The sequence below is a fragment of the Nycticebus coucang genome, unplaced genomic scaffold (genome assembly GCF_027406575.1).
Source record: "Nycticebus coucang isolate mNycCou1 unplaced genomic scaffold, mNycCou1.pri scaffold_84, whole genome shotgun sequence".
NCBI lineage: Eukaryota > Metazoa > Chordata > Mammalia > Primates > Lorisidae > Nycticebus > Nycticebus coucang.
Window position 1 is genome coordinate 1 of NW_026515596.1, and position 15,476 is coordinate 15,476.

Below are 15,476 nucleotides of genomic sequence, written 5' to 3' on the forward strand. Positions count from 1 at the left end.
TTAAATTTGTCCCTAAGTACATTTTTTTATTTATTGTAAATGGAATTGCTTTCTCAATTTCTTTTTCAGATTGATTCATATTAGTTTATAAGAATGCTATTCATTTTTGTATGTTGACTTTGTGGGTCCTGAAACTTTGCTGAAGTCTTTTGTCAGTCCTAAGAGTTTTTTTGGTGTACTCTTTAGATTTCTCTAGATATAAAATCATGTTATTTATGAACAAATATAATTTGACTTCATTTTTCAGTTTGGGTACTATTTTTTTCTCTTGCTTAATTTCTCTGGCCAGGACTTCCAGTAATATGATAAATAACAGTGGTCAGAGGGGGCATCCTTGTTTTGTTCCAAATATTAATGGAAATACTTTCAATTTTTCCCATTTTACTATGAGAGCTATGGGCTTGGCATACGTGGCCTTTATAGTATTGAAGTGTGTTCCTTTTTTACTCATGAGTTTTTGTAATTCATTTTGTTGATGTGTTGAACCATCCTTGCATCTCTGGGATGAATCACACTTTACCATAGTGAATAATCTTGATAATGTGGTGTTAAGTTCTATTTGCTTGCATTTTGTTGAGGATTTTCTCATCTATGTTCATTAGGGATATTGGCCTGTAGTTTTCTCTTTTTGTTGTTTCTTTATCTGGTTTTAGTACCAGGGTAATGATAGACTTGTAGGATGAGTTTGCAAGTATTACACACCTTCAATTTTTTAGAAGTTTGAGTAGAATTGGTATTAGGTATTCTTCAAATATTTGGCAGAATCCTTCAGTAAATCCATCAGGTCCTGGGATTTTCTTTGATGGGAGATCTTTTATATTAATAACTACTTCAATCTCATTTCTCATGTTTGCTCTGTTCAGGTTTTTTATTTCTTCGTGGTTCAATCTTAGTAGGGTGTATGCATCCAAAAATTTATCCATTTCTCCTAGGTTTTCCAGTTTGTTAGCATATAGTTGTTTATGTTATAATAGTCTCTAATGCTTTTCTTTTTGTATTTCTGCAGTATCACTTGTAATGTCTTCTTTTTCATGTCTGATTTTATTTATTCTCCTTTTTTCTTAGTTTAGATAAAGGTTTGCTGATTTTGTTTACCTTTTAAAAAGACAGCTTTGGATTTTGTTGATCTTATGGGGGAATTTCAGTTCCAATTTCATTTATTTCTGCTCTAATCTTTATCATTTCTTTATTCCTCCCTATTTTGGGTTTGATTTGTTCTTTCATTGCTAGTTCCCTGAGGTGCATTATTGGGCTATTCATTTGGAATCTTTCTATTTTTTGATATAGGCATTTATTGTTATAAACTTCCCTCTTAGTAATACTTTCACTATATCCCGTATGTTCTGGTATGTTGTGTTTCCAGTATCATTTGTTTTAAGAAATTTTTAAAATTCTTTCTAAATTTTTTCATTGATCTGTTGGTTATTCAGGAGCATGTTGCTCAATTCCCATGTACTGGTACAGTTTCCAAAGTTCTTACTATTCATTTCTTAGTTTTATTCCATTATGATCAGAAAAGATACTTGATATGATTTTAACTTTTTTGAATTTGTTAGGACTTGTTTTGTGGTCTATCCTGGAGTATGTTTCATGTACTGAGAAGAAAAATCTGTATCTGCTACAGTTAGGTAAACAGTTCTATAAATGTCTGTTAGGTCCATTTGTTGTAGATGGATAGTTTAATTCCTAGGTTTCCTTCTTGATTTTGTTTATATGTTGTTTCGATTGCCAAAAGTGGGATGTCAAAGTCCTTTACTATTATTGTATTGCAGTATATCCTCGCCTTTAGGTCTACCAATGTTTGCTTTATATAGTTAGATGCTCTGTTGTTGAGTACAAATATATATTTACTATTGTTTTATCTTCTTAACAAATCGACACTTTTATCATTATATAATGACCTTCTCTGTCTTATATTTCCTGTTTTCTAGTTGTTTTTGCAACAAATTTCTTCCTTTTTAAATACCTTCCTTTGTGGTTAAGTGATTTTCTCTGGTAGTCTGTCTTAACTAATTGCTATTTTGGTTTTAGTGTATCTATTTTTTTTTAAATTGTTTGGGATTTGTTGAGAGTACAAAGAATTAGGTTATACTGATTGTATTTGTTAGGTAAAGTCCCTCTTATAATAGTGTCCCACTCCAAAGAGGTGTGCCATACATTGAGACCCTGTTCCCTCTCTTCTTCATGCTCCCTCATTCCCCTGTTTCCTGTCTTCTCTCCACTCCCTCATTCCCATACCTTCCTTGTAAAAGATCATCTACTGCCATCATATTAGAATTGAGTACCTTGGATTCTTGCTTCTCTATTCTTGTGATCCTTGCTTCTCTATTCATATTATTCTACTAAGAAGAAGGTGTTCCAACTCCATCCAGGTTAATACCAAAGATCCTTATAATAAAATTCTTTTTGTCTTCTGGGTAGAGTCCTAGAATGGGATTGGAGGATCAAATGGGAGGTCTATATTGAGTTCTTTGAAGATTCTTCATACATTCTTCCAAAAAGAGTGCATTAGATTGCAATCCCACCAGCAGTAAAAGTGTTCCCTTCTCTCCACATTCATGCCAGCGTCTGCAGCTTTGAGACTTTGTGATGTGAGCCATTCTCCCCGGGGTTAGGTGATAACTCAGGGTGGTTTTGATTCACATTTCTTTATGATTAGGGACAATGAGCATTTTCTTCATATATTTGTTAGCCATTAATCTGTCTTTCTTTGAGAAGGTTCTACTCATGTCTCTTGCCAACTGATTTATGGGATTTCTGGCTCTTTTTCCATTGATTAATTTGAGTTTTCTGTAGATACTAGTCATCAAGCTTTTGTCTGATTCATTATATGCAAATATATTTTCCGATTCTGAGGGTTGTCTATTTGCTTTTGTTGTTGTGTCCTTACCTGTACACAAGTTATTCAGGTTAATTAAGTCCCATTTGTTTATTTTTGTTGATGCAATTGCCATGAAAGTCTTCTTAAAATCTTTCCCTAAGCCAGTATCTTTTAGTGTTTTCCCCACACTTTCTTCAGTATTTTTATTGTTTCATGCCTTAGATTTAAATCTTTTATCCACCTTGAATCAATTTTGTAAGTGTTGAAAAATGAAGGTCCAGTTTTAGTCTTTTACATATGGTTATCAAGTTTTCCTAGCAGCATATATTGAATAGGGATTCTTTTCCCTAGTGTATGTTCTTGCTTGATTAATCAAAGATCAGGTGGCTATAAGATGTTAGTTTCATCTTATGGTTTTTTATTAGATTCCTGATGTCTATGTCTCTAATTTTGTGCTAATGCCATCCTTTTTTGATCACTATTGGCTTGTAGTATAGCCTAAAGTCTAGTAGGATGATGACTCTAGCTTTGTTTTTATTACTAAGAATTGCCTTGGCTATATGGGCTTTTTTCTGGTTCCACACAAAATGAACAATTCTTTTTTTCCAAATCTTGAAAGTATGATGTTGATATTTTGATGGAGTGGCATTGAATCTATAGATCACTTTAGGAAGTATAGACATTTTAACAATGTTGATTCTTCCCAGCCATGAGCATGATATGTTCTTCCATCTGTTAATATCTTCTGCTATTTATTTTCTTAGGGTTTCATAATTTTCTTTGTAGAGGTCCTTCACTATTTTAATTAGGTATATTCCTAGGTATTTCATTTTTTTTTGAAACTACTGTGAAGAGAATTGTGTCCTTGATTTACTTCTCATCTTGGCTATTATTGGCATATACAAAGGTTACTGATTTGTGGACATTGATTTTACAACATAAAGCATTACTGTTTATATATATTTTTTAATCATTTCCAGGAGTCATGTGGTTGAGTCTTTGGGATTCTCCAAGTATAAGATTATATCATCAACAAAGAGTGAGAGTTTGACCTCTTCTGCCCCCATTTGGATGCCCTTTATTACCTTCTTTTGCCTGATTGTATTGGGTAGAACTTCAAGCACTGTATTGAATAGTAGTGGCTATAGTGGACAACCTTGTCTGGTTTCAGTTCTAAGTGTAAAAGCTTTCAGTTTTACTCCACTAGCTGCGAGTTTGTTGTAGATGGCTTCAATCAGATTAAGAAATGTGCCACCTATGCCTATATTATTAAATATTTTAATTAGAAAAGAATGCTGAATTTTATTGAATGCTTTTTCTTCATCTATCGAGAGGATCACGTGGTCTTTGTTTTTGCTTCCATTGAAATTTTGAATGAAGTTCATGGACTTGTGTATGTTAAACCAGCCTTGCATCCCTGGGATGAAACTCACTTGATCATGTGAATGATTTTTTTCATGTGTAGCTATAATCTATTTTTTAGGAGTTTATTGAGAATTTTTGCATCTATATTCATTCATTAGTGAAATTGGTCTGAAGTACTCCTTTCTGGTTGAGTCTTTTCCTGGTTTTGGTATCGGGGTGATATTTGATTCATAGAACATGTTGGGAGAAGATTCCTTCCTTCTCAATTTTTTTGAATAATTTCTCCAGTGTAGCTATATCACATGCCTTCTCCTATACATCACCACCTCACTGTGCACCCCAAGCTATGACTCCAGGTACGGTCCCCATGCCAGCTCTGGCTGGATTCTCTTTTATTTCCCCATTTGTACCAGAAGTGCTCAGACTAACGATACTTCTGGTCCTTCATTTTGTTCCACCCACTGTAGTGTATCTATTATAGATTTTTGTTTATTGGTTACCATGAACCATTTTATAAATAACATCTTGTTTTAACAATATTTAAACCTGATTCCAACTTAACTTTGATAACCAGAAAAAAAAAGGAAAAGTAACACACAACCAAAAAAAAAAAAAAAAGAAAAGAAAACAACACATGGTATACCTTAACTTTCTTGTGCTCCCAGATTTTTAATTTTTGATATCACAGTTCATGTTTTTATATTACCTATATCTTAACAAATTGTTATAGTTATTTTTGTTTGTAATAGTTTTCTCTTTTGAACTTCTTACTAATGATATACATATGTATAATTAGTTTAAGCACCACAATTACAATATTTCTGTAATAACCATCCCTTTCTGTTTGAAGGACTTCCTTAGTTAGCATTTCTTATAGGTCTGGTATGGTAGCAATGAATTCTTTCATCTTTTGTTTGTATGGTAAATTTTACCTATTTCTGAAGAATAACTTTGCTGGATATTGTATTTTTTATTGAAATTTGTTTTTTCTTCAGAGCTCTGAATATATCTTCCCATTCCCTCCTGGCTTACAAGATTTTTGGTGAAAAGTCCGATGCCAGCCATATTGGATCTCTCTTTTAAATTATTATTTTAGAATTTTTATTATTTTATTTTTTTTATTTTTACATATACATGTGTTTATTAGGTTTCCATTTTTCTTTGCCTTCACAAAATTAAAAAGGCTTAAATTTTAATGACAATAACAATGTTTAAAATAAGGACTAGAAACAAAAACCTTGTAAAGAACAAATGAACATAAATACATTCAGAAAAGGAATCAGACAATTACTACATCAAAATATTAGGCAATAATAATGCAAAGAAAGTAACATTCACATTGTCAAATAAGAGTATGTCTATTGTAGAATGCTTTGACTCTGAGGTTCAGTATGGAGTCATCAGTTAACTTATTTTTTTTTTAAGTCTCAAAAATAAACAACTAATATTTATAAATAAAAGTAACAAATAATTTCAAAAAAAAGATCATGCCAAATCTTATAGATAACAGAAAAAGAGAAAATGCTTCAAAATCATTCTACTTGATCTGGGTACACTGATATGAAAATTGAAGAAAATATATTATTATAAAGGGGAAATTACAAACATATGTCACTTATAAATGAGGATGCAATATCCTAAACAATATATTAACAAGTTGAATTAAAAATTAATGTTTAAATAATATACTTTGGTCAGAATTAAATCCAATTGATGTGAGAATTAGTCGCTACTCCATTCATAGGGATCAATCCCTCAGTCATTTCTGATTGAGGTTACTAGAGATTTTACTTTTTTTTATTTCTAGTTAGTCTAGCCAAAGGTGTATATATTTTATTTTTTTTTCAAAAAAAAAAAACAACTCCTTGTTTCATTAATTTTCTGAATGATTCTTTTGTTTTCAATTTCATTTATCTCTGATTTAATTTTGGATATTTCCTTTCTTCTGCTGGGTTTAGGCTTAGATTGTTCTTCTTTTTCTAAATCTGTCAGATGGCTTGAGAGTTTGTTGATATGCTCTCTTTCTGTTTTTCAAATGTAGACTTCTAAAGAGGTAAATTTTCCTCTCAGGACTGCTTTTGCTGCATCCCATAGGTTTTGTGGGATAGAATGTGTGTCTGCATTGTTATTATATTCAAGGAAGTTAATGATTTTCTTTTTTTTTTCTTCCCACACCCAACTGTCATTCAGCATAAGATTGTTTAACTTCCATGCCTTTGTGTGAGGTTGAGCATTTTTGTTGGAGTTGAGTTCCACTTTTAGTGCCTTGTGGTCTGAGAAGATGCAAGGTAGAATTTCAATTCTTTTGAATGGAATTAAATTATTTGCTTCTTTTCCCTTGATGCTTTTAGGATTCTCTTTTTGTATTTGACATTCATATTAATACATGTCTTGCGGTGTTATTATTTGGCTTGAATCTGATTGGTGACATTTGATTTTCCTGTACATGTATATTTATATTTTTCCCTAGGTTTAAAATGTTTTCTGCTATTATTTCTTTGAATAAGCTTTTCTTTGAATAAGCTTCTTTTCTTTGAATAAGCTTTTTACTCTCACAAGAGTAACTATACCCTTGATTTGTAGGAGCACTCTTCTCTTCCCAGAGATAGTCACCTTTTAATTTCATACTTAAGCTTCCTCAAAGTAGGATCTCTGAGTAAAATCTTTCCAGCCAAGTGCTATTTCTTGAATTTTCCCTTTAGTATCTTAATCGTGTTCTTTTAATTAAGCACTTTTTCCCATAAAATTCAATATAGACCCTTATTTCCACAGTAGAATTAATGATGTTATGGCTGAACTGCCACATGCAAAGATATTGATACAACTGGCTAACCATTTAGTAAACAAAAACAATATTAAAAGAAATAAAAATCACCCATAAAATAAAATTAATGCTAGAAGAATTAAAGACCAATATTTTAAGAATAAAGCATTACCGTGATAGGAGAAATGTAAGTGCATGTTTATATTCCTTTGAAATGAAAAGGATTTTTTGTAACAGTTTTATTTATGTAATTTATATATCAGGCACTTGTTTTTTAGTATGGTCTCATAGCTATGTAACCATTAGGAAAATAATTAGAATTTTTTCATCATACCAAAATAAACCCTGTACCTTTATTTATTTTTTTTTTGAGGGAAAATCATGATTTCATTTATTTTCATATGAGACAGGTTACGAGTGCATGATGTAAAAGCTTAAGTCACCACTGAACTGTGCTAAGGACACTGCAAGAGATTATGCAGGGAGAAATTTGTGCAAATTCATCTTCTTACTCAGTATCAGATGATTTAAAAAATTTCTTTAAATAGTCTCGTTTATATTCACAAAAATAGATTTGAAAAACTGAACAACCAGAAATCTGCCCCGTTATAACCAAATAACAATGCTTATAAAGGGTATTCTAAAGAAAAAATTGAGATGAAAAAAGTCCAAATAAAAGCCAACACTGCTATTAAGAGTTTTCTTTTAATATGCCATGAGATAACTTGATTGTATATTTTCCAAAGTACTTTTCCAGCCACATCTCCCCACCCTTCCAAGAGATTTCATCAGTCTTTCCAATGTAGTAAAAGATGCTGGATTATAGTTTTGTCCACTTTCTCGTTTTGAAAACAATATAGTTCTAATGACTTTAATGGTAATATACTCTTATCTAATAAAGAAAAACATTTACAAACATAAGAAACCCAGTTTTGAAACATTTGCATTAATTTTGAACTGAATCGGCATTTTGTGTTTTTAAAAAAAGGGTAGAAGTTTGACTCACACCTTGCTGATAAACACACTTGTGCTGAGGGAAGGGGAAGAAAGGGAGAGTAAATGCTGCACTTCTCCATTGGCCCCCAAAGTGCTAATTGTACAAAGGGATACATCGAAAGCAAACATGCAATGGTTGTTTTAAAACTTTTACTGCAATATAGCAATGAAGTAAACAGTAATTAGATACACCTACCAATTTTGCCTCCCCGCCCCAAAACAAAAAAAATGTAAACAGGAAAATAGCTCTGCCTATTCTGGTACAGCTTTTCAAATCATGTTAGAAGGGTCATCCTCAGTGATCAAGAAATTTTAAAATAGCAGTAATTATTTTCATCTTAAGGAAAGGTTCCCTTTCTGCCCTCCCACCCCAAGTATTTAACATGAAAGAATGGGCTTCCTTAACATTAATTTTATAATTATTTGTTGAAGCAGCAACAAGTAACCATCAATAATTTGGCATTTCTGTTTACAGATGCTATAAAATTTTTTAAAATTTCACAAAGCCATCATCCAGTGTTGCCATGAAACAGAGACTGTAAATTCTAGGTAGCAAAGATTCTTTCTGAAACCAATGTTAAGTCAAAGAAATATAAAGCAGGGCATTACACTAAGTTTCTGGATCTAGTACACTAAAAAGAGTGAAACCTAGGAAAAGTTACCTACTGTTTTACAGAAGAAATAAAGACCTGCAAAAGCTGATTTTTGGTTGTATAGTATTTTACACACTGTGTGGAGTTGCGGCATCTGCTAATTGCAGCAGACATGCACTGTAGTTATCCCTGCCCTATGTCCTAGATCCCTCCCTCCCCACCCCTGACATTCTACTACCTTATACCAAGTATTGTGGATATGAGCCCAAGTCATCCCAGACAATCCAGTGAACAAAGTTAGTGTAATGCACTGGTGTGATGTGTAAGATAGAAAAAAGTACCTTTCAATCTTCATCAAAGTTCTGCTGTAGAAGAAAATTGGCAGTCAAATTCTCATTCTTCTCACAAGCAAAATATGCTTGTATCACAAGTCCTTCAGGAAATCCTAATGCCTTTAACCTTTCTATAGCTTCTTTCTCCTGAGGCGTAACTTGAATGTAGTTCATATGACCACTTCCAGCTTCAGCAATTCCTCCGCTGCCGCCACCTCCTCCTCCTCCTCCTCCCTGACCACCAGCTTCTTGAACTGGTTCATTTAACATCTGAATAAAATGCTCCTGGTGTTGGCTAATTTGCTGCAGTAACTGAGGATTCTCTCTGCCTATCTGTTGTAGCAATGCTGGAAGCAGGGAAGGATTTTGTTGAATAATTTGTCTCATCTGTTGAAATTGAGGCTGATTCCGCAAAAATTCAAGGGGATGTCCTCCAGAACTTGTTGTTGTAGTTGTTGCTGTGGTAGTTGCTGCTGCTGCTGCCGCCACTGCTGAAGACTGAGGAGTCCCAGTGCCAGCCGCCTGAGGGGGGTCAACTACAGCCTGACTTTCTCTATCTCCAGGGATTCCCATTAAAAGATATTCCACGGCTCTATCAGGGTTGTTGACACTGGCTCTCAGGGCTGCAATTACTTGCTCTCGTTCATAGCCCATTGACATGATCTCAGTTACCATATTCTCGTAAGACTGACCTGTCACAAGTGCACTTGTTGCATCTTCAAAAAGGTTCGACCGAGAGGAATCTCCTGAAGTACTATCAGTTGGTGTTGGGCTGGTAGCCACTGGTGTCTCAGCTGGCTTTTCTGCAGGTTTCTCTTGTTTAGTTGCACTAGCAGGTGCAGGTTCAGCAGATGTTGTTGTTGATGCTGGAGTAATGGATGCAGGTGGAGAAGCAGGAGCCGGGGCAGGGGTTGGGGCCTGAGCCACAGTTGTTGCTGTGGAGGAAGTAACTTGTGTGGTGGTGACAGGATTTGACTGCTGAGTTGCAGCTGGTGCTGGTGTTGATACTGCTTTGGGTTTTGTCACCATAACCACCACAAAGTTTTTCTCATCAATTTTATATTCTTTTAGAGCAGTATCATCATTGAGGATTTTGCCTGCATAAATTAATTTTTGACCTGCTACCGGAAAGGCATCTTTCCCCTTTTCAGATTCAATCTTCTCTTTCAGTGCTTTCACCGTCTCCTCTGGGTCGATGTCTATCTTGAAGGTCTGCTGCTGAAGGGTCTTCAGCGTGACCTGCATGGTGCCGCCGCGCAGCTCCGCTGCCGGGCCTGCGCCGGGTGGTGGCCGCTGGGCGGGGTCTGTGGCCTGGCAGGGCCCGGGGTCGCCCGCGCTCCTCGCGCTCTGGGGAGGAAGGCGGTGGGGGTGGGGGCTTGTCACATTCGCCCAGCGGTGCGGCCTGTCCGCCAGCCTGGGCCCAGGGCCGCGCCGCCTTCTCCGCGACTGCGGCCTTCCCCGAGAGCTCGGGCCGCCGTGCTTCTTCTCACGCCGTGCGCCGGCTACGGAATCTGCAGGAGACGCGAGGGACGTTGAGAGGCAAGCAGAGAATCCGCTAGCTCACCACAGGATGGTAGCCGCCATCACCGTGACTCAACCCTGTACCTTTAATCACTCCTCTATCTCCTTATCTTCCAACCCTCTCATGCCCAAGTGCCCAGTAACCTACGTTCTGTCTCTATATATTTTTCTGGTCTGGTTATTTCATATGAACGCGATCATAGAAAATGTGTTGTTTTGACTGCCTTCTTCAAGTTAGCATAAAGTTTATAAGATTTATGCATGACGTAGCATTAATTTGTTACTTTTTATGGCCAAATAGTATTCAATTTTATGAATATGCCACATAAGATGAAAATATTTGATAAATACTTAGGTCTTTTCCATTTTTTTTTTTTTTTAGACAGAGTATCACTTTTTACCCTGTGTAGACTGCAGTAGCATCATAGCTCGCAGCAACCTCAAACTCTTGAGCTCAAATGATCTTCTTGCCTCAGCCTCCCGAGTAGCTGAGACTATAGGTGTCTGCCACAACACCCAACTGTTTTTAAGAGTATTGCTCTTGTTCAGGCTAGTCTTGAACTTATGAGATCAAGCAATCCACCTGCCTGGGCCTCCCAGAGTGCCGTGATTATAGGCATGAGCCACCACGGTCTTTTATACTTTTGAACTACTTTGAATAACGCTGTAATGCTGCTCTGGATATCCATGTATAAGGGGAGTTTTTGTTGTTGTTGTTTGTTACTCCAGAAATAATTCCACTGACCTTTTTAAAAATAATTTCTCTTTATTGACATTCTGTGATAAAAGTGGCAATGTCGTCTTGTCTTCCTTTGCTTCTTCAGTCATTCTTTCCTTTAGTGGTGTAAACATATTTATAATGGTTCCCTGGAAGTGTTTTTTTTTTTTTCTCTTGTATGCTTCACACTTTCTTGTTTGCATGTCTTGTAATTGTTGTTGAGAACCGGATGTTTTAGATAATACATTGTTACAAATGTGCAGATCTGTTCCTTGTTTCCTCTTGCCTCCAGTGTTTATCTTTGTTTGCTTGTTTATTTGTATAGTCACTTGCTGGGCTATTATATTGAAGTCTATTTCCCTCATACTGTGAAGACTCTGAATTGGCTCCTCCAAGGGAGCGGCAGGCTGGCATGTGCACAGTCATCCTGGGATAACTGTGGAAGGATTGTCTTCCCCTCTCTTTTTCCATGATTACAACCAGCTGTTAAGCTCTACTAATTCCCAACTGATTGATCTATTGTTTTTGACAATACCCTGGAGCATAAATTGCTCCCTAGACTGAGACCATTCAAATTAAATTTGGCCTCCTTTATGGAGTAATTTTGAGATCAATGTCTGCATTTTTCTCTGACCCAAAGAAAGCGCTCCTTGACTCACTTTTCCCCCGATTTTCTCTCTGGTAAGCCTATTGGTTTGTGATCTAGTTAATATCCCTCATGAAGCTACCATCTTCTTCCTAATTGCATTTCTCCAAAATCTCCATTGTATTTGAAAGCACCCAATAGGAATGAACGTCTCCAACTCTGTTTCAAGTAAAGTCAAAGATTTTTTTGTTTGTTTGTTTTGTTTTGCTTTTCCTTATGGCTAACCTCTCTCCTTGGACAAAATTTCTGAGCCATGGTTTTGGAACTGATTGTGGGGACAGTGGGATATGTTTGCACGACATCCTTAGATTTAGGAGGGATCTTGGGGATAGTAGCTTCCTGTACAGGGTGGCCATAAAGTTTGTGTGTAATTTAAAATAGTATATAGTTGGGATCCCAGTACTTTCTGCCTGCTGTCCTAGAGGAACAGCCTCTGCTCTATGATTGGGGGCCGTTTGGGAGGTAACCCTGATCTCTTGGCCACACTCCCCTAGTATTTAGCCTCTGCAACAGGTAATTGTAGAGGGGATAACAAATGGCAAAGGTGTGCCCCTCCCCAAAGGATGCTCACATATATTCATTCCCTCCACTGGGAACTCTGGGGAAGCACTGCGTTTTTGGCTGTATTCACCTGGAGAGGAGTTTCTGTCTTGCTGAGCTGGGAGAAGTTCATGGTTCAGATATTACAGACTCACTGTTCTTGGTGAGTTTTAGCAGATTTCATGGAATTACTTTTTTTTTTTAGACAGAGTCTCACTTTGTCTCCTCAGGCTGGAGTAGTTCACCACAACCTCAACCTCTTAGGTTCAGGTGGTCCTCGGGCCTCAACCTCCCAAGTAGCTGGGACTGCAGGCCCTTGCTACAATGCCTGGCTATTTTTTTTTTCTTTTTTTTTTTTTGTAGTAGAGATGGGTCTCACACTTGCTCAGGCTGGTCTGGAACTCCAGAGCTTAAGAGATCCTCCCACTTCGGCCTGGAAAGTGCTAGGATAATAGGCCTAAGCCCCCAGGCCTAGGACTCAAATAAACATTTCTTTTCTTTCTTTTTTTTTTCCCCTCGCCCTGAGGTGGGCAGTGGGCTCTCCTGCTGTGGTCTTAAGCCCCTTCCCCACTGTGCCCTTTCAGGCAATTAATAGAATAAGTTCCATTTAAAATATATTAAATAAAAAAATAAATATTTCTTTATAAGCAATATAGCAAGACCTCATTTCTTCTTACCCATACACACACAGATTAGCTGAGCTTGGTGTGGCGCTATGTGCCTGTAGTCCCAGTTACTTGGAAGGCTGAGGCAGAAGAATCTGCTTGAGCCAGGAGTTTGAGATTTCTGTGAGCTCTAATTGTGCCACTGCATTCTAGTTGGGGCAACAGTGTGAGACCTTGACCCCCAGAATTTTTCTTTGTTTGATATGTCCCCTTAAAACTAGTTCTAGAGGCTTTGAATATGTGTGTTTAAATAATTTTCATCTCCAGTTATTCTTGTTTTCCTGAAGAGTGAATCTGTTGAATGCCCTGCTTTACCATTCTGGATGTCAAACCTAAGAAAATACTTTAAAAATATGACATCAAAGAGAAATGTAAGGAAAAACTGATAAATTTAATTACATAAAAATGTAAAATGGGTCTCTCTCTCTCTCTCTATATATATATATATTTTTGAGACAGAGTCTCATTTTGTTGCCCTCAGTAGAGTACTGTGACATCACAGCTCACAGCAATCTCAAACCCTCAGGCTCAAGCGATTCTCTTGCCTCATCCTTCAAGGTCGCTGAGACTACAGGTGCTGGCCACAATGCTCGGTTATTTTTAGGGATAGACTCTCACTGTGAGCTCAGGGAATCCACCCATCTCGGCCTCCTAGAGTGCCAGGATTATAGGCATGGGCCACTGTGCCCAGGCCCAAATATTTCTGAAGTTTAAGGAAAATACAAAGAAAATCTGCAATAGATAAAAGTTTATTATCTTAAATATACTGAAAAGTTCGACTAATCTGTAGTATGAAAATGAACACGCAAACAAATGAACACAGAATGCAGAGAGGTAATTCATAAAATGCATGTAACACAAAAACTTACAAAAAACTTTCATCTCACTCGTAATAAAAGAAATGGAAAAGAAAAACATGTCATGGCCACAAATGAGAAAAGATATAAGTAAAATTATAATACTCATTGAGCAAGTAGACAATGAAAACGGTGATGAAAGAGCAAATTGGTGCAAACTTTGGCAAAATGAATAGATCTCATATTTAAAATGTGTATAAATTTCCATATAATGTTTACTTTAATTAAAACTGTTATCTAGTGTGAAGTATGGATGATGGCTGTGTGCGTGTTTTTGGGTGTGTTGGGTTTAACCTATACTAGTACTGCTACTGGTTAACATTTGCAATTCTCTAATCCAGAATACATATTTCAGAGGTCAGAATTACGGTTTCCATCCATAGGCGTCTTATCAAAAACTCCCCTAAGATTAAATTCACTGTATTTAATATCAAGGATCTACTGGATAGAACTGAAGGGTGGAAGCTTTGCTAATTGGCATAACTGAAGACAGTGATGATTATTATTGCTGGTGAATGATTATTTTCACTAGTGAAACGCTTGGTGTTTAAGACAAAGGTTTGGTTAGCACTGTGGCTCAGTGAGTTTGGGCTTTGCAAAGTATAGCATGAGAATCTTGTCAGTGCAACAGCCCAACATTCTTAGAAACGCTGCTCTGCGCTTATGATTCTAATCAGATTTGTGTTGAGAAATTTCCAGAGGATTTTGTTACCTGACTCCAACTAAGACTTTAATTCAATCCTGCCCTTGCAACATTCTTGCCTCTGGTGAATGTTTCCTTCAAAGCACTACTGTAAATTCCATAATAACAGAGTTGGGACTTTATTGAGCTTAGAGCATGAATAACTATTCTTTTTTTTAAAACTGTCTGCTATGTTGTTACATGTGAAGAATTTACCCTTAATTTTCTTTTATTAACATTTACCACATTATTTTGAGGGTATTGGGAATAATGCCTAGAACCCTCCCCTATCTCTTCTAATTGTTGAAGATTACAGCTGTTTATAATAAAAGAATCTAATAATTAAGAATAAGCAAAATTGTTTTTGACCTAAGAGCTCAAATTATAGGAATTTATTCTAAGGAAAAAATTAAGGATATATGTAAAATTTCATTTCACTATATTAGTGAGTTATTTATCACAGAACACAAGCAATTTAAATGCTCAATAATAGAAATTCTTAAGTAATTTGAAGTATATTCTGAAAAGAAATATTCAGCAGTTTTAAAAAATTAGGGCATAGAAAACGATTTAGTGATGGGGAAAAAGGCAGGACACATTGTGTTTTAAAATGATACTAAAACTGTATATTTGTAGTTCTAGTTACTTGGGAGGCTGAGGCAAGAGAATCTCTTTTTTTTTTTTTTGGCCGGGGCTGGGTTTGAACCCGCCACCTTCGGCATATGGGACCGGTGCTCTACCCCTTTGAGCCACAGGCGCCGCCCACAAGAGAATCTCTTAAGCCCAAGAGTTGGAGGTTGCTGTGAGCTATGACTCTACCAAGGGTGACATAGTGAGACTCTGTGCCCCCCAAAAGTATATAAAAATGAAAAATATTAAAATATGTAATTATTATTATGTAAATAAAGGCATCAGTTGTTTGAGATAAAATTAAAAGATATATGATTTGATGAATTCTTTGATTTCTTTGTAGTTC

General features: G+C 36.2%; 1 protein-coding gene across 1 annotated transcript; it reads right to left on the reverse strand.

Annotated features, from left to right (window-relative positions):
- Window positions 1–7,479: 7,479 nt before the first annotated feature.
- Window positions 7,480–10,466, reverse strand: LOC128579600 (UV excision repair protein RAD23 homolog B-like). The gene has a single exon (XM_053581595.1). The coding sequence runs from the start codon at window positions 10,114–10,116 to the stop codon at window positions 8,884–8,886; it is 1,233 nt and encodes a 410-aa protein (XP_053437570.1). The 5' UTR covers window positions 10,117–10,466; the 3' UTR covers window positions 7,480–8,883.
- Between the last annotated feature and the right edge of the window lie 5,010 nt (window positions 10,467–15,476).